The 25604-nt window shown below is 40.3% G+C and overlaps 2 protein-coding genes across 5 annotated transcripts in view; one reads left to right on the top strand and one right to left on the bottom strand.

Annotated features, from left to right (window-relative positions):
* Nucleotides 1-9681, bottom strand: part of SMG7 (SMG7 nonsense mediated mRNA decay factor) — a 988399-nt gene extending 978718 nt beyond the window's left edge. Inside the window, exon 1 of one of the 3 annotated variants that reach the window (XM_044085293.1) lies at nt 9298-9681. In XM_044085293.1, the coding sequence (XP_043941228.1) occupies nt 9298-9323 (26 nt within the window). In that variant the 5' untranslated portion in view covers nt 9324-9681. The remainder of the gene's footprint in view (nt 1-9297) is intronic. The other 2 variants (XM_044085292.1, XM_044085294.1) reach the window with 2 other exon arrangements.
* A 912-nt stretch (nt 9682-10593) lies between these two features.
* Nucleotides 10594-25604, top strand: part of LOC122813140 (nmrA-like family domain-containing protein 1) — a 918981-nt gene continuing 903970 nt past the window's right edge. For both annotated transcript variants that reach the window (XM_044085289.1, XM_044085291.1), the window contains exon 1: nt 10594-10835. The gene's annotated coding sequence lies outside the window, so the exon portion shown is untranslated. The remainder of the gene's footprint in view (nt 10836-25604) is intronic.

Genomic DNA, 25604 nt, shown 5'->3' with positions numbered 1-25604 from the left:
TTGTTTATGCTCTACAACAATACACACACCATCTATCCTACACCAGACACTGCACCTATAAAAATAAAAAGGGTACCCCAGTTTACCCTCTCTTGTTCCTTCCAATCACCAAGGACCAATCCACATAAACTATGTTACTCTTAAATATTTCCTCTCTTGTTGTAATCTCCTTCTTGGACCTCTAAACCACACCTTTTTTTATTTTTATTTTGCAGACTACATTCCAGTCCCAATCACTAACCTTAATGTTTCCTGGAAAGATTCTAGCAGAGTACTTTCCTTATCTTTACTGATGCTTGAGGTGACAATGTCTTAAATGTAATGGTCATCCAGACTCCTCCTATTTTTTTTGATACCCCAAAAACACCCCCTTTTCAGCTTTTAACTTCCATTCTACCACATTCAACTCCACTTTTCATTAATACTGCTACCCCTCGTCCATTCATTTACCTAATTCAACCTTGCTACCAATCTGTATTCCCACGTTTCAGTTCTTCCTTCACTTGAGTTTGCTGTAGCAATAAGACCTACGCGCCCCCACCCTTATTAAAGATAATTCTTAACACACACACACACACACACACACACACACACACACACACTCTTTACTGGGTCTTAGGTCTGCCAGTCCATGTACTTAAAGCACTAGCCACGCTGGTCATTTTTGTGCTTCTTGTTCAACTTTACACCCAGTGTACTGCCTTCGTTCCTCTTCCTCCTAGTCTTAGTGCTCCTTTCTTTTCTCATTTTTGGGAACAGTGCTCCCTTGCTACCCTCTGAACCATTTTTCGGATATGTGTGCTGTTTCAACCCCCCCATAACTATATACAGATTTATATACACCTTCATCTACATTTGAGTCATACCAACTAATTGCTGGTGCTTGTCTTTCTAGCCTCATTTCTCCTTTCTTTGCAGTTGCAAAATGAACTGACCATTTCTAATGTATTTGCACCCCTTCCTTATCCTATACCACCCAGCACTTTCTTCCCTGGATACACTGGCCTACAACCCCTTTATAAATTTCAGTCTACTTACTCAAATTCCATTTTTGTTGCTTGCAACCTTGATTCCTGTTCTCAACTCCCAATTGTATATTAAAACTTCAGACAAGAAGGAAACCCCTTCCTTATCATATACCACCCAGCACTTTCTTCCCTGGATACACTGGCCTACAACCCCTTTATAAATTTCAGTCTACTTACTCAAATTCCATTTTTGTTGCTTGCAACCTTGACTCCTGTTCTCAACTCCCAATTGTATATTAAACTTCAGACAAGAAGGAAATGCTGGGTACATGTAAGGTTTAAGGCCATGGTACCCTTAAAATGCTTTTATACCCATACTCTGTGTACCCATCTCACAGGGACCTTTCACACTATGCAGTAAAACAGCTATTCACTTCAGGCCAGGAGAAGTCTGCCCATGACACCGTGAACCCCTGCTACACTTCATAGGCACTAAGCATGCTAACCGCATTCTCTATTAATAAAAAACACACACACCCACACCTAAACATGGATTGAACCTGATCCTTTAAAAAGTTCAGTGGCTGCATGGGGGTGGGTTCACATTGCTTACACACGTCACCACACCCCCCCCCCCGCCACCGTTGTACTCATGGAAATCCTGTCCTAGTCCCTTTTATTTTATTTGCTGCATTCACTCTTTCAGGGGAGTGGGTACATTTCATTGTACCTTCACTTACCTTTTAGGCTCTTCAAATGAATGCTTCCCCTGTGTTCAGGGAACTCAGCCCACCACAAGCATTGCTGTATGCTCCAACGATTACGTTTGTCCCTTTCCCACCTCCATTTTCCTGCTTAACACCATTATTTTCTATATTCTTCAGTTCTCAGATAGTTCCCCTTCCCACTGACTTATGCTGCGCTTACTTGAGAGTATGATAAGCAGAGACATTGTTCAACATTTAATTTGATAAGTTAAACTAGAGGAGGAAAGAGAATGTACTTGCTCTGGTAGTCAGTTAAGAACAGGATTGGTTATATATGGTCGCAATTTGCATATAAAACATTCCTGCTTTCCTCAACTCAAAAGTCTACTGTCGCTCAACATCTCCCTTGTCTTCTTTCAGAAGATCAAGGATCATGTCTATAAAAGGCCATACACCACAGTCTCTGTTCAGGTCAGTTACACTACTTGGGTGTCTCCTTCTGCACTTCCACTCCACCCTTTTCCTAGCTTCTTGGAGTAACACCACCTTTTCTTTCAGATGCTGCATCCATTTAAATATTGATAAAAGTCTCTCTTCCTGGTTGGTTCTCTCTATCCTTTGTACAAATCTCCCAAGCCTCCATCTATCCTGCTTTCTTTCATTCTGCCATCACCTTCTTCCCTCAGGTTCACTGTTTTTGTTATTCGCGTTTCACCACTTGTTGCAGGTCCATGAAGAAATAGACCTATATAGCTCATATTTATATATATATTTATATATGTATAGATATATATATAGATATATATATAGATATATATATAGATATATATATATATATATATATATATATAGATATATATATATATATATATATATATAGATATAGATATATCTGTCCCATGGGACTGAACATCAGTGCACTTCCCCATCAAAAAAAGCAAATTATCTTCTACACTCAAAAATAAGTTAAATTCTGACCTTTCTCATTTGATCTCTGCACAGAATCAGAATTCTCCCCATCTATGCAGGAACTGCAATTAAGGCAATGGGCAGAAAGATTTTTTCCAGCAACTATTCCAAACAACTGGAACAAACTCCCAGTGGATTTTTGAAAAATACCCCAATCTCGACAAAACATTCCAGCTATATCCAAAAGGTAGATACATCTCCTTCATTGATAGACAGGGTGTACCCATTTCTAGGCATCAATGCTAACTAAATTCTCTCAATTCACAGCAAAACCTAGCATACCAACCAATCCTCCCATTGTATATATTGATGCATTTAAAAGTTAGATTGCCTGTAATTTAAAGCTACGCTAATATCTAAACGTCACTTTTCTCAGGGTTTTTTTTCGGTGTGATTGATAACTACTAGACTCCCTTCTGTATAAATGCTCCTCAGTAATCTACTCTGTTGTTTTCTACACTTTCTTTCACATTAAAGTGCCCTCCCCAAATTAGTACTCTTCATTTATTCACTTCTACAACTGATGAGCAGTTCTAAATATAAAAAAATACACCAGTCAGAAATTGGCAGACACTTACCAGCTTAACATGCTATGAATGCGACCTCTGCACAATTAATCTAAACTACACTTAGCAATGCAAAATGTTGAGTTTTGATGCACCTCAATACAAAAGAAAACATCAGATATCATTTTTTAAACTGTTTTTGTCTTTATATGAAGTTGAAAAAAAAAAAAAAAGAAAAGCTCCTGTACCAACATCTAAATTAATCTATCCACCCACAACTCCTTTTTCTCCATTTTTGCACATGGGGTTGTGGTACCACATCAACAAATTTCACACTGACAGGTGGCTAGCCCTGCTATGGAAATACGGTATACGAAGGCTCAGATTTTTTTTTTAACTATCCCATGTGATGCAGAAGCACGACTAAACTAAGAGCAGAAATGTCAGTCTCACTCTAAGAGGTGCACAGTATTTCTGAAACACTCACGACAAGGTACATTACTACACAGTAGCAAGTGTTTGCAAAAATGATTTATAACTTTACTGTGTGGAGTCATTATTTAAAAGCAACTCTTCAGTTGTAATTTTTTTTTATTCTCACCATATCAGAAGGCAGTAGAACACTGGCTACTAAAGACAACAGCAGTAGAAAAAAAAAAAGATTCTAAAGACTGTACCCTTGTTGAAGTGAGACTCTTAGGAGACATTTTGTATTACATAGAGGAGTTAGTAACAATACAGCTCAACAGTAATATATATTTTTTTCTTTTTTTTTACTGCAACAGTAACTGACCAAAGGCTTTGTGAATGAAATAACAGACATAAAAGAATGGAAACAAGTTGGGAAGTACATTGGGGTTAATACCAAATGTTGCCTTACTTGATTGTCTTTACAGGTGACACAACTGAAGAATTAAAATGAAAATAATGATTTTTTTTGTTGATGTGCCTAAATTGTGTATTGGAGTCAATACACAAGATAAGGTATAGAAAGAATAAAAATAACTTCACAAGACTGATACTATAACAAATTAAATACATAATACTTCTGGGAAGTAAAACTGCAACATAAATACATATACAACTAGAAAGATAGTAGCAGCAAGAGAAGGACAAAGGACTACTCAAATCAGATGACTGTCTATGCTTTATTAGTATCTTACACAGACCTTTTTATGTACCACATTACTGAATTATAAATATAAAAAGATTAAAAATATGGAATTATTACAACATGACATGTTCACAGTAGACAGAATGCACGAGGTTCTTCAAGCAATATGATGGCTTCTGAAGGATTCTGCCAAAAAGTTTTAAAAAAAGATGGCCTAAGTATGTGACTGCAAGATATACATTTATTTTCTTCCAAGTTAGTGTTCCGTTTTCTTGCGAGACCTGAACGGATACTCACGTGACCAGAGCAACTTGGCCAGGCACCAGGAAACTTCCTACTTTCACTCAGGCAGATGAGACTTTAGTTTAACATTTCATTAGAAGGACAGCACACCCAGCAGGAAAGGACCCCTCCCTGAACTACTCTGCATTATCAGTACTGGATAAGCCAATCTGCACACCTGATGTAGAAATAGAACTCACAGCCCTTTGATCTTCCAACACCAAAGGTTGGGGTGCTACCTGCTGAGCAGCTGGACACCATGGTATCCAAAGGCACACAAGCAAAAACAGCTGAAAGGTGCAACTTGAAAGAAGTGCACACTATGTACAAGTTGAGCAATTCACATAAGTACTGAAGAACCAGAGGAGCCCCCACTTGAGGTGGATCTTGTCACTTAAACACCACTTATCTTGCTCTGTCTGACCTTTCCAGCAAGTATGTATTTGGATTCCTTGAATATTCTACAGCACCCAATGGGAAGTATACCCCAAGGCGAAAACAAGCTTTAATGCTCAGCACAATTCTCTTGTACCCTCACAATTCATCAGTGATGACTGGCACTGCTTAGACAGGTTTCATAAGAAAGCAAGACTTCAAAACAGCAACACATAAAAGTTTCATGGCTATTCTTATTTCACTGGCTGAGCAAGCTCCTCCAGCAATGTTGACAAAAGATGGACAAAGCAATTTTAGTTCTATATTGCACTTGAGGCTGGTCGAATGTCAAGGGGGAGAATACAAGTCTTGGCTTAGCCAAAGTGGTCACAAGAAAGATACAACAGTAGTAAAATATGCAGCTTTAGCTGAAAAACAGGTGACCAGTGGGATACCTCATGGGTTAGTATCAACTTAAATTTTTACTTCAAAATTCAAGACGGAATGCAAGGCTAACCCTTTTAGAAGCAAATGTGTGGAAACTGTTCTAGATGTTGAAGTAAGGCTCTAGCATGACCTAGACAGATGTAAGCTTTTATCCATGTGATAACTACTACATTGCCCAAAAGTGTAATACAAAGTTTTTTTTTTGGGGGGGGGGAGGGGGTCTACCTGCCAAAGGTTGGCACACTGATGATTGTAAGTGATGTTATGACCAGGCATTTAATGGACTAAACAAGGAATCTGCTGCACATAACATGAGATTGAATATTTTTCAAATGGAAAAAAAATGCCAATAAAGCCACGGCTGAAATTATGTACGTTTGTTCTGAAACAATTACAATGAAATCCTTAGGCTATCAAAGTTTCCACTGAATTGCAATAAAAATAATCAAAGATCCAGAATGCAAAATATTTTATCCTTATTTATTGAGTCAGACTCCTTTTTTAGCCACACCTCAATGTCCCAAAAGGAGCATACGAAAAATTCATATGCTGTAAAAACTAAGTCCTAAACCATTATAAACATCCACAAATTACAACTTTAATAAAACAAACTGAATTTACCAAAATAAATTATGCAACATCAATGCATACAGACATGAAACACAATTTAGTTCTCCTCATTCAATACGCAGACGATACAGCTATAATCACTTCTGCCAATAACCTATCAGATCTCCAGCTTGACACAAAAAGCCTTTACTTCTATTGAATCCTGACTAAAATGAAGCTCAACTTCTACACAATCCAAAAAAATCTAAATTTATAATTTTCTTTAAAACCTCTAACTCAAGACTTTAAATTTTTCTCACACAATACTGAAATTGAACTTGTAAAATCATCAAAACTTCTGGGTATCCCAATTGGATGACAAACTCTCCTTTGAAAATCATACTCAAGACCCATTATAAACCCGGTAAGCTCTACAGGCATAAACTTTACACAGATATGCCCACCAAGATAAAACTGGTCAACAGTCCACTCCTCCCTACTCTCCTTTACAGCAGTCTCATTTTCACTAACCTACACACATCCCTCAAGAACAAATTACAGTCCTGCTTCTACAAAATAGCAGTATTTGCCACCATTATGCCAACCCGAACACATCACTGCCAAGCCTTAAAATGTTTAATCTGGCTTGAATTTTCCCACTATTTACAATACTCCCAACACAAAACCTCAGGCCCTCAACTAAACAGCTTCTAAGTGTATCAAAACCCAACAAACGTTCAGGACAAAGTCGTTATTCCTTCTCCATTGTCAAACTTTGGAATGCTCTACCCAGTCCTATTAGACTCCTCCAAAGCTTTCAAAAGTGCTCCAAAGTCCCATTACCTCAATAATCTTATGTGCTCCTGCAACAACCACCTTGTCTACATTACTTTCACTTGAAACTGCCCAATAATTTTTCTTTAACTTTTCAGTTGGACTACTTTAGCAGCTTAATAGAAGAACCCTATTATGATTGCCTGACTGCTTAAAAAAAAAAAAAAAAAAAAAAAAAAAAAAAATTTGATGCTTTTTTCCTATACAGTTGATAACATGCCTCACTAATCTTTGCAACGGTTTGCAATTTATGTAACTTTCTGTCTTGTTTTCATTGTAACTATACTGCAGTTTCTTTTTAAATGCTGTACATAATTACTGCCACAATGTTATAACCTTTTATTTATAACTGTATTTGGAGCTTTTCTCCCCTGGCCTCCACTGAAAATGGATCACTGATCCAGTGGACTTTCCTGGTCACCAAATGTCAGTAAATAAATAAAATAGATAGATAATATTCACTGTAATTGTCTAAGAACAATATAAAACAGTACCAACCATCAATTTACTCCCTGTCCCTAAACACCTGTATTCAATGTCCACCACACATTTTATAAAATATCCATATATCCTAGGCATCGAAGCCCTCCAACTCACCATCTCAGTCTTAAATTTGTAACTTTGCAAACAAGATAGACATGTAATGCCAATTTTATGAATGGGACCAAGGAGGCTAACACCCCAACCAAGATCACCACACATAGATAAGAACATCACACACACATTTCAGTATCTACCATCCTCACTTCAAGTTCCCCTCAAATCACACACATTCTACTCTCTTGTTCCACTGACTGTTCCTGCATTATAAGTTTACCAAGTTTCATAAATTTACAAACAAATCTCAAAATACCGACTTTTGAGACATGACCCAGCAGGCTACCAATATGTCTAAATTAAGGCAAAATATGTGACAGACAAGGATAAAATTTATGGTACCTTTAGGGCACCTTATTCCACATAACCCATCCTGCAGGTTAACGTAGTAAATAGAAATCTCAAGCAAATTGTGTATGATCCATCTACAGGACTGTTGTGACACATGCTTCATGGTCAGTATCAAAGTCAAGAACAGGGTATTCCAAGTAACTCATGGTATTACGTTTGTTACACAGCCTAAACACAAACACAGATTGGCTGCATCTCCTGAACTGTCTCTGTGAATCATACTCTAAGCGCAATTTCCAAATTATACAAACATCCATGGCAAAATAGACAGCATTTTAAAAGAATGGTAAGGAAAACATGTTTTGAGTAGTGTTTCAGATGATAACATTTTAAACAGTTTGTACCAAACAACTAGCACAATTCTCTGCTCAAGAAATACATTTTGCATTCCATATTTGTATGCACCAATATTTATTCCAGCAAAGAAAAAAAAATTAAGACTACAACCACTGAGCCCCAAACAAAAAGTCTACCTGTATGAAGAAAAAAAAAAAAAAAAAAAAAAAAAAAAGAGGCTACCGGTTGTGTATTGGTCTTGTCAGAAAATTTCTATGTCGAAGTTCAAAAAATCCTCAAGAAAGAAAAACGACCTAAATCAAAGGAATATGTGTATTTTAATACACTCAGAAGTTCCTATAACATTTTAGCCCCATACACTTATTACAGGAACAGTTGATGCCCTTTGGCTTGCATCACTCAAAATGCAGCATGCATAAGGAGAGAGAGAGAAAATGCACCAGAATCCATAAGAAATAGTATAAACCAGTATAAGCATGGAAGCTAGGAAATGAGCAAGATATGCAATATTGGAGCAAAAGACGAAGAAACAAACAAACCATTATGTAATACAGAAAAAGGGTTTAATGTGGTTTGCTTCCTTTTCTATCTGCGTACGTCTTAAGCGATAATGGAATAATGGTGTTTTAAAAAATAAAAGTACAGTACAAGCAAAGTCTACTCAAAATCAATGCACAGATAAGGATTATTTCCAAACAATTTATTATACTCATGCCTATCTGCACAGGTCTTGTACATACATATATTTACAAAGAAGAAAGAGAGGTGAGGACAAACGTATTCAATTAAACAGAACAACAATTTACTTTCTCTATAAAAACATTAATTCAGTCACCTCTTAAAACAATACACGTCCAGCTAAAATCATTATCGGTACGCTTTTTTAACGACATAAAACAGCGTGGCAAAACACTCTGTGTAACATTACAAATAATCAGGTTTTAATCAATGACACTTGTTCACAAGCATCGTGACATCCTGCACCATCACTGCTTCCCACTAAGGTAGCACACCTTTATCCCACCTGCAGATCATAATTTGGCAGGAAGCTGGTACTAACCCTCCACAAGCCAAGAGCACAACATTTACAGGAGCTTCTCATTACGGCACGTCCGCAAACACTTACGAACACCAAGCCAATACACTAAGAAGCTCCTTCACCTTGGGGCAGTGTGATGACCAGCTCACCAACCCCTGGGGATAGGGGGGTCTGACATCCAATCCTGCTCATGTCACTTCGGCCCCCGCCAAACTGAAACACCCTCACCATACAGCTATCCAACCTTTCCTTCCATATTTACCGGAGATACTGAGCGCAGACGTTCATCCTTGCTCTCCCTCCTTAGCGGGCGGATCTTCACTCCAGCTCGGTTGCTGTGGAAGTGCTGATAGTGGGTTGAACAGCGGTCGCCATGTTGAGTCTCGGAGCGCAACTCATCTCCCGGGGAGACAAACAGCCCCAATTCTCTCATACACGGCCCGGAACTCCTTAGGAACTGGCGTATCCACTGTTTCCGGTATCCAAATACTTTTGTCAGGTAGCTTGATTGCTGGTGAAAGCGTACAGCATACGAGTATACCACTTATTACAAAATCCTCTCTTGTGCTGCTTGAATCCCCTTCGAACTGGTTCACAGTACCACAGGTACTGCGTTAAAGTTGTGTGTCACATCAAAATTGTTTCCCCGGAAACTTGCATTGGAAGGAAAGGTATATGCATTGCACACATTTCCGCCAGAAGTGCGTCACTATGGAAGTTCTGGGCTGATATGGGGTTAGTTATGTTACTGTCTTGCATTTAAGACCTTTTTTAAGTTTGTAAGAATGGTAGTTAAAATTTGTCCCTATTTTTAATTTTCTCTAGATGTGTGTTTCTGTAGCAAGAGCTTGAGATTTGTAATTATACATATTTTATTTAAGGAAAGTAATTGTTAGCTGTTGTAAGTAGGGTATACTTTATTCTTAATGTACGGGTGCTGTGAGGCTTCTGTTTTAGTTCAGCTAAAGTATAGTCTGACTAATGTAACTGTGTAAGTGCAGTTTATGTCAGACTCATCTTTGAGATTTTTCTGTTAAGTATTGGGTTTCGTATCTACCACAGGCTGGGGTTTTGTTACAAGTATTCTAGTTTTAACGGGCTCGTATTCTTTAAGTCTTGCTATAGAAAGAAACCGAGTGCAAGTGTTGTTTTCATTTGGGGCTCAGTGGAGTACAAATGTTATTCACTGATATAATGTTTTGTGAATTTTAAGAACGTTTCTGTCAGATTAAATAATTTTGCTAGTCAAGAGCAAAATACTTGAAATAAAATTGTGCGCATTCCAGAGAAAACCCAAAGTAAGGTGTGTGGGTTAGCGGATTCATTCTCCAGCTTGGTTTCACAACGAAGTACTAGGCAATTAGTTTTTAAACCATTACAAGCCTAGGAAAAAGGGTGCCCATCCAATAATCTAGCCTTACGTTGAAGGTGGTAAGGGTGACTCTGATATATAGTGAAAGTTTGCCCCACAGTTAAGGGATAGTTTGGGGTGTGAATCTTATCATTCCAACCTGCTTTATTTATCTGCTGATGAATGTTTTCTCGTTTAACAGGGTCTTTGATATACCCTTTTTCTTTGAAGGAATAGGAGTTCAAATAGAGTTTGGTCTTTCATGGCTGTAAATGCCAGCTACAGGGAGACTGAAGACATGGGACTGCCAGTCGATCCTGATAACCGAGATGTTTGAGGCCACTGATCGTTATTTTGTTGTTAGTGGCAATTTTAAGTTTATACTGTGCTTTGAGATTCCTAATGGCTCCATTAAGCTCTTTAATAGTTCACGTAAGAGTGCTTTTAAGGTAGGTAGAACAAGATATCTTATAAACATTAAGCAGTTTCTTTTGTTATATAATTTATTTATATGGGTATTACAACACAGGAGTTTGTTTTTAAATGTCTCATAATTATTTTAGTTAGAGGCAACCTTATTACTGCAACTATTTAAGTGGGAGTAGTGGTCAATGGCATAGGTAGCAGATGTTCGTCGTCTCCCATTGCTGCAGTCCTGACTAATGGGTACTCCGCTGCCCTCCATCGGCCCGAATACCAAAGGGCTAGATCTGGCGTCGGTCATGGCGCCCGAGACTGACGTGGTGTCAGTATAAATGCGCATGACCGACGCCATAACTTCAGTCTTTCTTGCCGCATTGTCCTGAGCAGAAGCAGAATTTGCAAGTGCCGTTCGGCGTTCTGGAATTGTCGGTTTTCGAGTTTCAGACCGGAGACCAAGTTGGGCTAAGTACCCCATTGGGGACATTTTATTTTTTGTCTTTTTCTTGTCTCAGTATTGTCGGATGTCAGAAAAGTTAATAACTGTATTTCTTGTGGGAAACAGATTCCTCATAGGGATTACCATTCACTCTGCATTCCTTGTTTAGGGCCTGAGCACGACGTTGTTGGGTGTCGCTTTTGTGCTACTTTTAATAAGCGTACTGTTAAACGTCGGTTGGACTGTGCTAGGCTGGTGTTTGGTAACCGTTGTAATTACAACATGCCGTCGGATTCTCCGACGACTGGCTCTTCTAGGAAGCGCAAAGAAAAGTCTTTGCGGTCCAAGTAGGATGGGGCGTCCGCTCCGGACGTCGGTCCTGTTGAACCACTGGCTGCTTCAGTGGCTCTTTCTGACGGTGTGCCTGAGTGTCAAGGGGAGCCTTTGTTACTACAGGGGGTGGCTTCTCCTTTGTTAGGCCAGGTTGAGGGTGCTCCTCTGTTGTCTGTGGCTCCCTCCCCTCGTAGGGTGGTTAAGCCTCCTCCTTCTCTAGGCAAAGGCCATTCTAAGTCCAAATCTGCCCCTGCGGGTGCTTTTCCCCAGGGTCCAGCTCCTAGGAAGCACATGCTGAAGATGGCTGAAGATTTGATTTCTTTAATTAGGGGTTCCATGCCTCCCCCTCAGAAGAGGCCCAGGGTAGAGACAGAGTTGGAGGGTTTGGTTCAGTCTTCCATTGAGTCTGATTCCTCTGTGGAAAGCCTTCAGGATTTCCTTCCCTATTCTGATTCAGGGGCTGAGGATGCTTCTCCCTCTGCGTCCCCTCCAGAAGATTTTTCTTTCTCTGAAACTTTGCATTCCATGAGGGAACATTTCAAATGGGAGGGCCAGGATTATTCTGATTCTCGTAAAAGGCTGAGAGAATTTTTGTTTTTGCCTCAGCACAGGCCCTTGGCTATTCCTCCTGTACTGGATGTTGTTCAGGATGTGTTTTCTGAGGCTGCCCTTAACCCGGATTCTCTGCCTCCTGGCCCTGTTAAACCAGATAGATACTACAGGGTTCCGGAAGCTCACAAGTACTTGTTTAAGAGCCCTAGGGCTGATCCTGAAACTATTTCTCAAGGCCCCAAGGCGTTAAGGCCTCTGTGGTTAAGAATCCAGTTCCTCTGGACAAAGATGCTAGGGCCCTGGATAGGTGGGGTAAAAACTGTATACCTCTTCTACTTTGGCTATGAGGGCTTTGAATTGTCAGTTTCATATGCTCAAGTATCAGAATTTTTGTTAAGTCAATTGAAATGTAAAGTGGATGCTTTAGCTGAAGGTATTGACTGTAAGGAGCTTCAGGATTTAGTGCATGCTTCAGACCAGGTTGGGAAGCATTCTCTGCAGTGTGGTTTTGATGCTTTACAAGCTTCTTCCAGGGTGGCTGCTACTAGTTCTGTTGTTCGCAGACATGCCTGGCTTAAAGATCAGTCCTTGTCGGAGCATGTTAAAGCTCAGATTATGGATGCTCCTTTGCAGTCTGATGTTCTTTTGGCCCTCCTGTGGAATTAGTTTTGAAAAAATGGAGGAAAAAGCTAAATCTATGCAGACAGTGAAGGAATTTTACAGGTTCAGCCTCCTAAATTCAATAGGAATTGGCCTGCTAAGGGATGGTCTTTTCCCTCTTGGATTTTCATTCTAGAGGCAAGTCGAGGCGTAGTAGAGGTAGGGCTTCCTTTCAGGGCCCTGTTACTTCTAGGTCTTTGAGTTCCTCTACCCCTTCTGCTGGGGAGGGCAAGGGTCAGTCCTTTCGGAAGCAGACCCAATGACCTGTGTCTTCGGCTGCCGGACTCTGCTTTGCTGGCAGCTCCTCTGGGCGGAAAACTGGGACTTTTCAACGGAAATTGGCATTTGGTTACCCAGGACAAATGGGTGTTGGACATTGTAACTCGAGGCTACAAATTTTATTTTCACACTTTCCCGCCTTTCAACGGTATGCCGGATGTGCCTCATCAGCAAAAATTGGAAGCACAGGCACAGATTTCTTCTCTGCTCCAGTTGGGAGCAATACAGGAAGTTCCTTTGGTGGAAAGGGGCACAGGGTTTTATTCCCGTCTTTTCTTAGTGCCAAAGAAAGGAAATACTTGGAGGCCCATTCTGGATTTATCCATTCTAAACACCTTTCTAGAAATTCCGAAATTCAAGATGTTAACACTGCAACAGCTGTTGCCTATGCTGGGCAGGGATCACTGGATGGTGACTTTGGATCTCAAGGAGGCCTATCTTCACATTCCTATCAGGCCCAGTTGCAGGAAATTCCTGAGGTTTCGGACTGGGAATTTGCATTATCAGTTCTCTGCATTGCCCTTTGGCTTATCTACTGCGCCCAGGGTATTCACGAAAGTCCTGGCTCCAGTAATAGCTTTTCTCAGACTACGGGGAATTCAGATTTATCCCTATCTGGACGATTGTTTGATACTGGCTCAAGACAAGCACAACCTACTTCGACATCTGCAGTGTGTGATGACAGTTTTCAGATGCCTGGGGTATTCTGTGAACGAAATAAAGTCCAGTCTAGTACCCTCACGAGAGATGTGTTTTCTGGGTGTGAGTCTGAATACAGCGACTCAGATGGCATTTCTTACCCCGGACAAACAAAGAAATCTTCACCAGTACTTCCTACAGCTATCAGTCCTGTCCAGGCTGACTGCAAGGACAGTCCTTCAAGCCTTGGGGTTCATGGCATCTTGCATTCTAGTACTTCCCAATGCCAAACTGCATATGCGGAAGCTACAATGGTATCTCAAAAGCGTTTGGACTCAACACAGCCACGATTTGGACACTGTCATTCGGATTCTTCCTTGCATCCAGAAGGAATTTGTGTGGTGGGCTCAGGAATGTCACCTAAACAAGGGACTCTCTGTGACCCAACCAGAGGCAAGTCAGATATTAACGACAGACGCCTCGAGTCAGCCTGGGGTGCTCATTTCAAAGGAAAATGGATTCAAGACCTTTGGCCCCGGAGTTGCTTCACTTGCATATCAATATGAAGGAGATGCTGGCAGTTCAATTTGCCTTAAAAGCATTCAAGGATCTGCTTCGCCCGGGACTGGTGTTGGTTCGAACAGACAACACAACTGTCATGTGGTACATCAACAAGCAGGGGGGAACTCATTCTTACCCTCTTTGCAGACAAGCAATGCTGTTATGGGAAACTGCTTTGGATCTGCACATCACTCTTCGAGCACAGTTTCTGCCAGGGGAACAAAATTCGTTAGCAGATGTTCTGTGCAGACAAATGGTGGATCCTCACGAATGGAAGTTGGATCCTCAGGTGTTTCGTCAGTTGACCATGGCTTGGGGAACTCCAGACATAGATCTGTTCGCTTCTCCTCTGAATTTCCAACTACCTCTGTTTTGCACAAGGCTGTTTCATCCGAAAGCCTGGAAAATAGATGCACTATCCTTCAGTTGGAGCAACCTTCACGTGTATGCCTTTCCTCCTCTGCCTCTTCTTCCAAAAGTCCTGTTGAAAGTCAGGAGGGACAAACCGTGCATGATCCTTATAGCACCGGATTGGCCTCGTCAGCATTGGTACCCTCTGTTGAGGAGTTTAATTCAGGAGGCCCCTTGGCCATTACCACGGATTCCTCACTTATTGTCTCAAGAAAACAATCATTTTCTCAATGTCAGGGTGCGATCCCTGCACCTGACAGCCTGGCACATTCAGTTTTAGAGAATGAGGGCCTTCAACTCCCTCAACAAGTTTTGGATGTTCTTTTGGAAGCCAGGCGTCCTAGTACTCGAAAAGTTTATGCTGATAAATGGAAGAGATTTTTTCTTTGGAGTTCAGCTAAAGGCTTTGAGGTCACATTGCCTGATTTGAGTTGTACATTGCAATATTTGACTATGTTATTGGACAAGGGTTTGTCTTTCTCTTCTATTAACGTGCATGCTGCAGCTATTTCTGCTCACTATGCTGGTGACCCTCCTTTATTTTCACATCCATTGCTTAAACAATTTCTTAGAGGGGCTAAGAATATAAGACCCCCACGGAGGGCTCCTATTCCTGCTTGGGATCTTAATTTTGTTTTGGAGAAGCTGACTCTGCCTCCTTTTGAACCTGCAGCTACGACTGACTTGAAGTTGTTGTCTTGGAAGACTGCTTTTTTGTTGGCTGTTACTTCTGCTAGAAGGGTATCTGAATTACAGGCTCTCATGGCAGTGGAACCTTTTCTGATTTTTCACAAGGACAGAGTTTCCTTACGTACTAATCCTACTTTTCTGCCTAAAGTGGTTTCTAATGTGGCATTGAACCAGTCTATACATTTGCCTACTTTTTATGCTGACCCCCAAACTGAAGGGGAAAAAGTTTTGCATTCTTTGGATGTACATAGGCAGTTACGATATTATTTGTTCAGAACCAAAGAGTTCAGAAGTTCTCATCAGTTGTTTGTTTCGTTTGCTGTGACTTCCCGTGGAAAGGCTGTCTCGAAACAAACTATTTCCAAGTGGATTGGCCATTGTATTGCTTTTTGTTATTCTCATCATGGTAAAGAGGTTCCAGTTGGGATCAGGCCTCATTCTACTAGGGCTACGGCCACATCTACTGCTTTTTTAAGAGGGGTAGCTACTAAAGACATTCTAGAGGCAGCTACCTGGAGTTCTGTACATACCTTTACGAAGCATTATCATTTGCCTCTTTATTCTACGTCTAGGGCTGGGTTTGCCACTGCAGTCTTACAGGACATGTCTGCAGCTCCTCAGGCTATTTAGTTGTCCGACCTCCCTTTTTGTTTTTTCCGTGGCTCTGGGATTCTACCCATTAGTCAGGACTGCAGCAATGGGAGACGAACATAGTACAGTTTTGTACCTACCATAAATGTAGATGTTCGAGGATCTCCATTGCTGCAGTCCAATTTTCCCTCCCTCCTTCCCCCTTTTTCTTTTTAGATTGGGGTTTTTGGGTGGTGTTTTATTTTTGCATTCTGACATCTGAGGCAAGAAAGACTAAAGTTATGGCGTCGGTCATGCGCATTTATACTGACACCACGTCAGTCTCGGGCGCCATGACCGACGCCAGATCTAGCCCTTTGGTATTCGGGCCGATGGAGGGCAGCGGAGTACCCATTAGTCAGGACTGCAGCAATGGAGATCCTCGAACATCTACATTTATGGTAGGTACAAAACTGTACTTTTTAGCAATGGGAGCCATCAGAAGAGGATGATAGAATTTATTTATGTCCATCTAGTCCAGTGTCTGAAGGAGGTTTCCTTTTCAGAAATTCCCAAACACAGAGGTATTTACAGGAAAACTGCACCATTTTTAAAGGAAAGTGTTACTAATTTGTGGTCTGCTTTAACAAGGCAGAGTGTTACTAATGGAAATGTACAAGAAATGTGAAGACTGGTTCAAGTATATTGTGGCCCTTAGGATGATTTCTTGTATTAAAAAAAGCTGGCATTTATATGTATGTGTTGGACATGCAATCATTGCATTGTAGGTCAGACAGTGTATTGATGTATAGTTGAAATCTCCCAGTAGAAAGGTGTAGGGTTTAATGGGGATTTCAGCTAGTGTCAAGACTTCTGTGTTCAGAAGGGAACACAGAGAGTGTTCTATAACTAGTTATGAAGTGGTAATTTAGTCTTGTTTATGATTATTTGGACATCTAGAGGTTTAAATATAGCAGCCCAATGAGTCGGTTATGAGGTAATGATATCCTTGACCATTACTGATACTTCCCCACAATTGCCAGTCAGTCTGAAGGTGTGACTAATGCTGTACTCGGGGGGGGGGGGGGTGTCATAATTTTCATTTCTCTGAAACCATGTCTTTGCAACTGCACATATATGAATGTGTTCAAGTTGTAGAAGAGCCTCAAGGTCAGGCTGTCTAAAAATGACAATATGAGGCAGCAAAGATTTTTGCCAGAATTTGAAATCCTTGATAAGAAAGGTGCGGACCATCCTTGATATGTCTCACAAAACATTCCTAGTTTGTCATCCTAAGCTGGCACATACTGGATCCCCGTAGAGTGACACCACCTATATAGCCAATTTCTAAAGCTGGTTATTTTGCTTTTGAATCTCAGCATCATTCTGGGTGATGGCAAAATGTCAATCAAAACCACTCTTTTGAAGATGGTTGCAAACTGTACAGCAGCTTAATTTCAGCTCTCCCAGTGTGGAAAAAAAGAAACTGAGAGGTAGGGCCAGTAACTTTGCTAGATTTAGTAAATTCAGTTGCTGGCTAGTACCTACACTGCCTGAATGCCAGCAAAGAAGAAACTCCGAGACTGTGAAAGAAAATCAAATAAAAAAAATTAAAAGAAAACACTGACTAGGAAGACTCTTTTAGCTATTGCCAAAAAGCAGTTCCAGTTCCAGTTTTGGTGCAAGACATGGCTTTAGTAATCTAGAGGAAAATACATCAAATTTGCTTACATCTGATTAAAATAAACAACATTAAAGGTGTATATCAACTCAAAATACTAGAAGTAAAAAATGGAAGAAGCTTTAAACAGATATTCTGTGATCTGATAAAACTGCAAAAATCAGAGTTTGAAATGAAAAAAAAAAGGATTGCTGAGTATGAGGCAGCTCAAGAACAGCTGTTTAGTGTTAAGAGGACTGAGCAGACAGGAAAGACCCAGGATTTTCTGCTGTACCAGAGAAACTGGAAGAAACAGACTATTCATTTTATGAAAGCACAAGTAAGCAACTGGACTGGTATTCCAGAGCAGGATTTGTTAACTGAAAGAGCAGATTGAGTGTATGCTGCAAACCTGGCCATTATAAAGCAGCAGACATCTATATTAGTGAATTGGTGAATCTGGGAATCTTAAGGCAATGTTACAACTGCCTCATGTACACAGACAACCCTCTCCTCCTCCCAACAAGTACAAATATATGTGAGAGATGCAACCATATAGCCAAACTGAAGGCTGAGCTCTCTCGACTCAGTACTTGCGTAACCAGTCAGGAGGGGAAGGTAACTACACACACACACCACAAATCCAGTCTCACTTAGTCCTACCACAACTGCAGACCAAACACATAAACACACAAAAACATACTCTGAGGCTCTAAATAAAAATCTCCCAAAACAGCAGAGACCTCCAAAGCAGACACCCAAGCGACCGCTACCCCAAACAAAACACAGGCAACACATAGCTCACAAAGTCAGTGTGCCAAACAGCCACAGCCCTTAAGGCTTAACAACATACCTGATACACTTGTAATAGGTGACTCTATAGTCAGACACACTGACGTCCTGCTCACCAGGCTGAACAAAGAAAAGGTCACAGTGAGCTGCCTGTTGGGCGCTAGAATCCGCCACATAACACAAGACTCAGGTCACTCCAAAGCAAGTACAAATATGACTCAGTCATTGTCCATGCTGGTGTGAATGACCTGAGACATACCTCCCTGGACTACATGAAAAGAGACATAGAGGAGCTCTCTGATCATGTAGCCCAGGTCGGTATGACCCTGACCTTGAGCAGCATCTTACCCTCACCAAGAATGATGCCTCAGCATAAAGACAAAATGATCAATTTCAGCAATTGGCTTAAGTATTGGTGTCATTAAAAGGGGATCCAGTATCTGTCTGCCTGGGATGACATGCTCGACAAGCCACGTTGTTTCGCAAGGGACGGCTTGCACCTGTCACTCCTGGGCTTTCGGATATTGGCAGAGGCTCTTGCCACCCCCATAGTGCCTTTTTTTAGGCCAGGTTCAAAAGACAAACCCACCTCCTTAGACAACACAAGTAGAAAGAAACTAAGGGTAATGCTGCTCAACGCCAGAAGTCTAAACCTCAAGATGCAAGCTCTCGAAGCCCTCCTCAGTATGGAGAACATCGATGTCTGTGCAGTGACAGAAACCTGGTTCAAGGCTCCCGAGAGCACCCCAGCACTACCAGGTTATACCTCATATCCTGCTTTTCGGCCCCAAAACTCAGACCGAACCACAAAAGGAGGGGGAGTATCCATATTCATCAAGGACACCCACACCTCCAGGTTAGTGGCATTGCACGAAGCATCGGAGACCATCCATGTGCAACTAAGAGTGGGCAAAACTGCCTTCCAGTTTGTAGCATGCTACAGACCACCCTGTCAAACTCAGGAACCCCACTCGGCCTTCCTGAAGACACTGGAGAATTAGAGCTACACGATCGAGTGACTTGAACCTCAGCACAGAAATAAATAGGACATGCTGGAGGGACAGATTCATAACCCAGAGGCTCTCTTCACTCTGGAATAGAATCCCAGTCCATGTTAGGCAGAGCCCTTCACTGACTCTCTTCAAGAAAAATCTTGACGAGTGGATGGGAGATCGTAGGTTTACCCCGGGGATCACTTCTTTGTCACTACTAGACAGAGGCACAGTAAACACAACCTTAAAAAGGGCACAGTAAACTCATTCCTAGGGGTGTCGAAAGCCAAACACACTCTGGCTAGGCTTGTAAATGCCCTAGGGCAGATAGCCTAGTATGAACCTATGAAGCTATAATACCAACAGAAAGAGTTGATCCTGAAAAAATGTGGCAGAATGGCAAAGTTTTAAAAATTGGTGACACTAAAGTGTTTATGGAAAATGATTTTTCACTGTATACTAGGCAGAAGAGAAGCAAATTTTTCCCAGCAATCGGAATGTCGAGAGGCAGGTGTGAGATTCAGGCTGTCTTCGGGATATTTTTTTCTTGTAGGATCAAAGTCATTTTTTATGCAGAATAGGCCAAGGAGAAAATAAAGTTTGTCCAACAAAAAATGAGCCAACAAACAGAGATTCTGCTTCTCATTCTTCTGATAATAAAGCTCATAGAGAAACTTTTCCAGTGTTCCAAAGGAAAATGCTTGAGAGACAGAGAAACACACAGGAGTTGACAAGAAGAATTGTGAGTGCTTTGTACTTGAACCAGAGTATGGGGGTTGGGAGATGGAGATGAGCAGGAAGAAGACCAGCAACACTGAAATTAGAGAAAAAATGTAAGACTGCCAAGCATCAGCTAAGCTTGTGAAATGTGACTTTGCAAGAAAAAGTGGAAAGATTGGACTTTTGTTGACTTTGTTAAACTTGTGTGGGTCTGAAACATACCCCCCACTTCATGTCATTAATGTTTGCAAGGACGTCAAAAAAGAAGAGGGGAAGTAACTGTAAGTAAAACAGTTTTGGTCTTAATGGTATTTACTTAAAACATTATGTAAATTGCATATTTTATACTAAAGCTTTTTCATTTAGTGCTGTATGTGATAAAGATACCAAAGAAAGCATGTGCCTTTTTTCTTGTTTTTAAGAGATGTAAGCACTACGGTGTAAAAAGAGAAGAAAGGTTGGGCAAAAGCATGTTTAATTAATATATAGTGATCATGGCTTGCTGTGCTGGAGGATGGGGTGCTAAGGTATACAGTATCATATATGTAGCGTTGATATCTTTTCTCATATTTTTGCTTGGGTGAATATCTGGATTAGGGTCCTTGGCTTAGTCTAATAAGTTTTTTTAATGTAAGTAAGTAAGAGAACATTGAATGTAATGAATAGCTTTCCTTATCAAGTAAATGTTCTGTTTGCAAAGTCTGTAGCTGAGGGTAGATGTACATTTTTTTCCTGAGGTTTACATGGAGATAAGTTGCAGTAAAAGACAAAACACTTTTAAAGGCTAAAAGCTAATGTTTTCTGAAAACATGCAATCTGTTTTTCACATCTGGTAGGGGACTAAAGACAAGACAAGAACAGACCGCAATTACTGCAAGTCTGATAGCAGGCTGTAAACTGCTTCTTGGCATGGTTTACCTTAATTTAAGGTTAGGTTATGTCTGTGTTCATTTGTCGATTTGGGAAATTGCTCCTATCAGAAGGGTTAAAATTCATTATTTTAAGATTTACATGGTTTTGTGTGTTTGTTTTAAGCTGATAGGTTTTGTGTGGCTTTTTTTGAAGTCTTTTTATTAAAACAAAAAAATCTTGTAAAATGTGACATAATTTTAAATAGAGATGCAAGAAGGAAATGTATAAAATGTCAGCCTGTCAACAGTTAGTGGGTGCATGTAACACAAAAGCTTGAAATAGACATTTAAAAAGCTGTTATATGTAACAAGTGGGAATAATAACTTCCTATCATAATGAATATACTATGTTATCATGGAACAATAATGGCCTCACAGGAATACACAAACAGGAAAGATTGAATTATAATAAAAAATGCATAGCAATGCTACAGGAGAAGCACTTGGAAAGAAACTAGCATGTGAACTTGATAAGAAAGGATTTAAGGAGGAATATTCATCAGAGTATCGGGGATAAAGGAAAGTGGAATACTTATAATAATTCCTAGAGGACTGCCAGTAGTGATAGAAGAGGGGGAAAAAGATAATGCTTGTAGATTTGTGGTAGTAAGGGGTTACTGGCAAGGGAGGAGGATTATGCTGGCATGTATTTATATTCCATCTGAAACTGCTGCTATGGAGCTTAAGAGTTAATCTGTTTTAGTGGGGAATATTCCTTATAAATAAGGACTGGAATTTGATTTGCAACAGTGAACTTATGTCTGGGGGACCTAGAAAGGAAAATATAACAAAAAGGGTAGATTTCTGAAGACATTTATGAAAATATTTGGTGTGGAAAATGTGAATTCAGTAATATGGACTCTTGAGATAATTTACATAGTATTCCCCAAGGTAGGATAACTGGAGTACACTAGACAGAAATTATATTTCACGGGAGCATGTGTATTGAAAGCTTTGACACACATCCAGTTACTGTTTCAGATCATGTGCCAATAACAACTAAGACTATTGCCCAAACCCACCTCATTTCCACCCTTCTCTACACCTCCCCCATCTATACTAACCTATCCAAAAGCAATCTAAATAAACTAGCAACCTCCTACAACAACGTAGCCAAATTTGCCACCAGTGCCCTTTTCCGTACCCACCATTGCCTTAATCTTAAACTTCTAGGATGGTGGAAGTACAAAATCAACTACTTTTCCAGCAACTCATTTTTATCCACAAGATTTTACATCATCCTACAAATACTCCCATACTTTGTAGCCTTTTCAATTCTTATAAAAATCTTCCAACCCTAAGATCCGCTAAAAAGCTACAAGTCGCCACCATAAAATCCAATAACAAATCCGGGGACTGCCTGTTCTCAAATGCTGTTGGCAATAACTTGGAACAAACTTCCAAGTGAAATAACATTCCTTACTTCCACCAACCTTTTCAAGAAACAATTTAAAAACTTCCTTAAAACCCAATGGCTCTGCCCCTCCCCAGTCCTGACTGATACTATTCTCCTTTTGTCTATATACTCCCCAACTAAAAACATTTTTTTCTGATACTTCTCTATCATCTACATTTGACTTGACTCAACACATTTTTTTCTATATACTCCCCAACTAAAAACATGTTTTTCTGATACATCTCTATCATCTACATTTGACTTGACTCGACACATTTTTTTCTATATACTCCCCAACTAAAAATTTTTTTTTCTGATACTTCTCTATCATCTACATTTGACTTGACTCAACACATTTTTTGTACCTCCTTACTGTGCTGTGTAAACTCATGTACATTAAATCTTTTTTATATATAAACTGTAAAAAGAACAATTTGTTTTTTCCTATGTGTAGCCTAATAACTGTTTGCTGTAACATTCCTGCCAGTCAGTTGCAAACTTATGTAATTGTTTTGTATTTCCACTGCTTTTTTTGTGGATTATTTGTATAAAAATTTCTTTTTGTTTTTTTTTTTTTTTCTTTCTCTGAGCTTTTCTCCTCGGGCCTCTATTGGAAATGGACATATATCCAGTTAGACTAGCCCGGTCAACAAATGTAAAATAAATAAAATAAATAAATAAAGATAATGAGACACTGTCACGTCCCTACCTACCTGTTGAGAGAAATTTAAGGAATGGATAGTGAAAATTATTCGAGAGTTATTGGGGAGGATAGAAATTTCTTCAGAAGTTGTAGCTAGTGAGTGGGTAAAATAAAGTTGGAGTTTAAGAATAATGTAGAAATAAAAAAAAAAAGTTAATCTGGTTAAGAAGTAACAGGAATTATTTAAAGTGGTTGATAAAGTTTAAAGTATTGCAGAGTAAGGGGAATCTCCCAGACCAAGAAGAAGCACTTTGGCAGAGTACTAAAGAGAAAATAAAGGATTATCTGGATAATATGCATGAGTTTAAGATTGTTGTTAAGCAACTGTGATTTGATAACCCCCAAGCAAAAAACTTTTAGCACAATGACTACAGAAAGTGGGAATGGTTGTGGCAGATAAGGATATGCTTATAGCAAGGAAAATAAAAAGAGCGGTATTGGAGATAGTTCAGAAGTTTTAATACAATTTTTATAAAGTGGGGAAATGTGGATATGAAGGAAGAGCACAAAGGGAAATATATGGAAGACTTAAGTATGCCAAGATTAGAAGTAGATGAGGCTTAGCATTAACAGCTAACATAGGAGAAGATGAGATAAAAATGGTGACGTACAGTCAGTCTGCAGCAAAGTCGCCATGAATAGATGGTATTCCTGTGAAATTTGGAAGGTGGTATGGAAGAAAGTGATAAAAATCTAGAAGGTTTTGTTTTAATGTATTTTAAAAGGAAAGGAAGCATCAACATCTTGGAAGAAGGCAGTGCTGGCTGTAATACCCAAAGACAGTAAAGACACAACAGAGACAGATTCGTATAGGCCCATTTCAGTTTTAAAACATGATTTTAAACCATTTATAATAGCTAAAATAATTCATAGGTAGGTACTAGGCTATCTGCCCAAGGGCATTTATAAGCCTAGCCAGAATGTGTTGGCTTTCGCCTCCCTTTTTAGATTAGTTTCCTGGGCCTCTGTCCAGCAGGGCCATTGATGTAATATCAGGTGTAAATTTACGATTTCCCATCCACTCGTCAAGATTTCTCTTGAAGAGAGTCAGTGAGGGGCTTTGCCTAACATAGATTGGGATTCTATTCTAGAGTGAAGGAAGTCTCTGGGACAGGAATCCATCCCTCCAGCATGTCCTATTAATTGTTGTGCTGAGGTTTACATCCCTAGAACGTGTGGCTCTAAGAAATTTTGTTTTCTTTAGGTGGTGCATGTCCATTAATCCAGGGTCAGACATGGCCTTATATGCAAGGCAGAGGTCTCCTCTGTGAAGGCGGTAAGCAGCCGAGTAGAGCTGGAGTTTCTTTAGCCGGGCTGCATAGGGCATCTGTTTGAGGCCCATGATCCTCTTGATGAGGTACTTCTGGGGTCTTTCCAGCTGTTGAAGGTGTTGAGTAAGGTACATCCCAAATGCGGCATTGTACTCTATTATGGGCCTGAGAAGTGATGAGTAGAGGGGCACAATAGCCTCTTTTGATCTAGATGCGAACCCTTTTGTGATTAGATGAGCTACATAGAAGGATTTTCTAACCACTTTGACAATGTGATTGTCAAAGGAGAGGTTGCTATCTACTTGGGTCCCTAATTACATCTTCCGAACTTAGTGGACTACCTCCTGTGTGGTAGTTTGTGGGCACTTTGTTCTTACCAAAGGGGATTACTTTAGTGTCTTTGGCAATTTTTCTTTCGAAGTTGGCTTTGGATGATTTTATGAGGGATTGTAGCTTCTTGCTGGTACTGATTAGGGAGGCCTTCCCTTTTTGGGATGTTGCTCTATCCTGTAATAGTTTCCTCCTTCTGTTGTAGAGCTTATTTATGGCCGGGGTCCACTAGACTGGTTTCCTCATTTTGGAGGAGTGAGTCTTTGTTTTGCTTGGGATGGCTCGATCCATGCATTCCTGTAGATGCACATAGAAAGCTTTTGAAAAGGATTCTGCGGTTTGGGCTGCATTTTCCCCTAGCAATGGGGCTTTGAAACTTTCCACCTCGGTCCTGAGAAGTGTGAAGTTTGCGTTTGAAAAGTTTTTTGCAGTGGTTTCCTTGACTGGGGGTGGGGTCGGGATGTGGATGCCTAATGTGATTAGTTTATGGTCTGATCTTACCAGTGACGGGTTTACCTCTGGTGTGGAACATTTATCTCCCATGTTGGTGATGATCAAGTCCAATATGTTGTCACCTCTCATGGGAGTGGTAATCACTTGTTCCAGGGCGTTTGAATTTATAAACTCTAGGAAACGTTGGGCAAAGGAGTTTGTACTTGAGTAATTTTCCCAGTCTATGTTAAGGTAGTTGAAATCACCCAATATCATGGTGTTGGGTAGGATCTTCATATTTTCCAGTGTTCTCAGGAATGCTGAGTGGGAGTCCTGAGACAAGGTGGGTGATCTATAGCAGGCTACAAACTGAAAAGCAGTTTTGCCCACTGTTAGTTGCACATGGATGGTCTCTGAGGCCTCGTGCTGTGCCACTAGGCTGGAGGTGTGGGAATCC

This window comes from Protopterus annectens, chromosome 10.part0 (assembly GCF_019279795.1).
Source record: "Protopterus annectens isolate FY-2018-M chromosome 10.part0, PAN1.0, whole genome shotgun sequence".
Taxonomy (NCBI): Eukaryota; Metazoa; Chordata; order Ceratodontiformes; family Protopteridae; genus Protopterus; species Protopterus annectens.
Note: the sequence above shows the minus strand (reverse complement) of the source record. Positions and strands in the feature narration are given on the sequence as shown.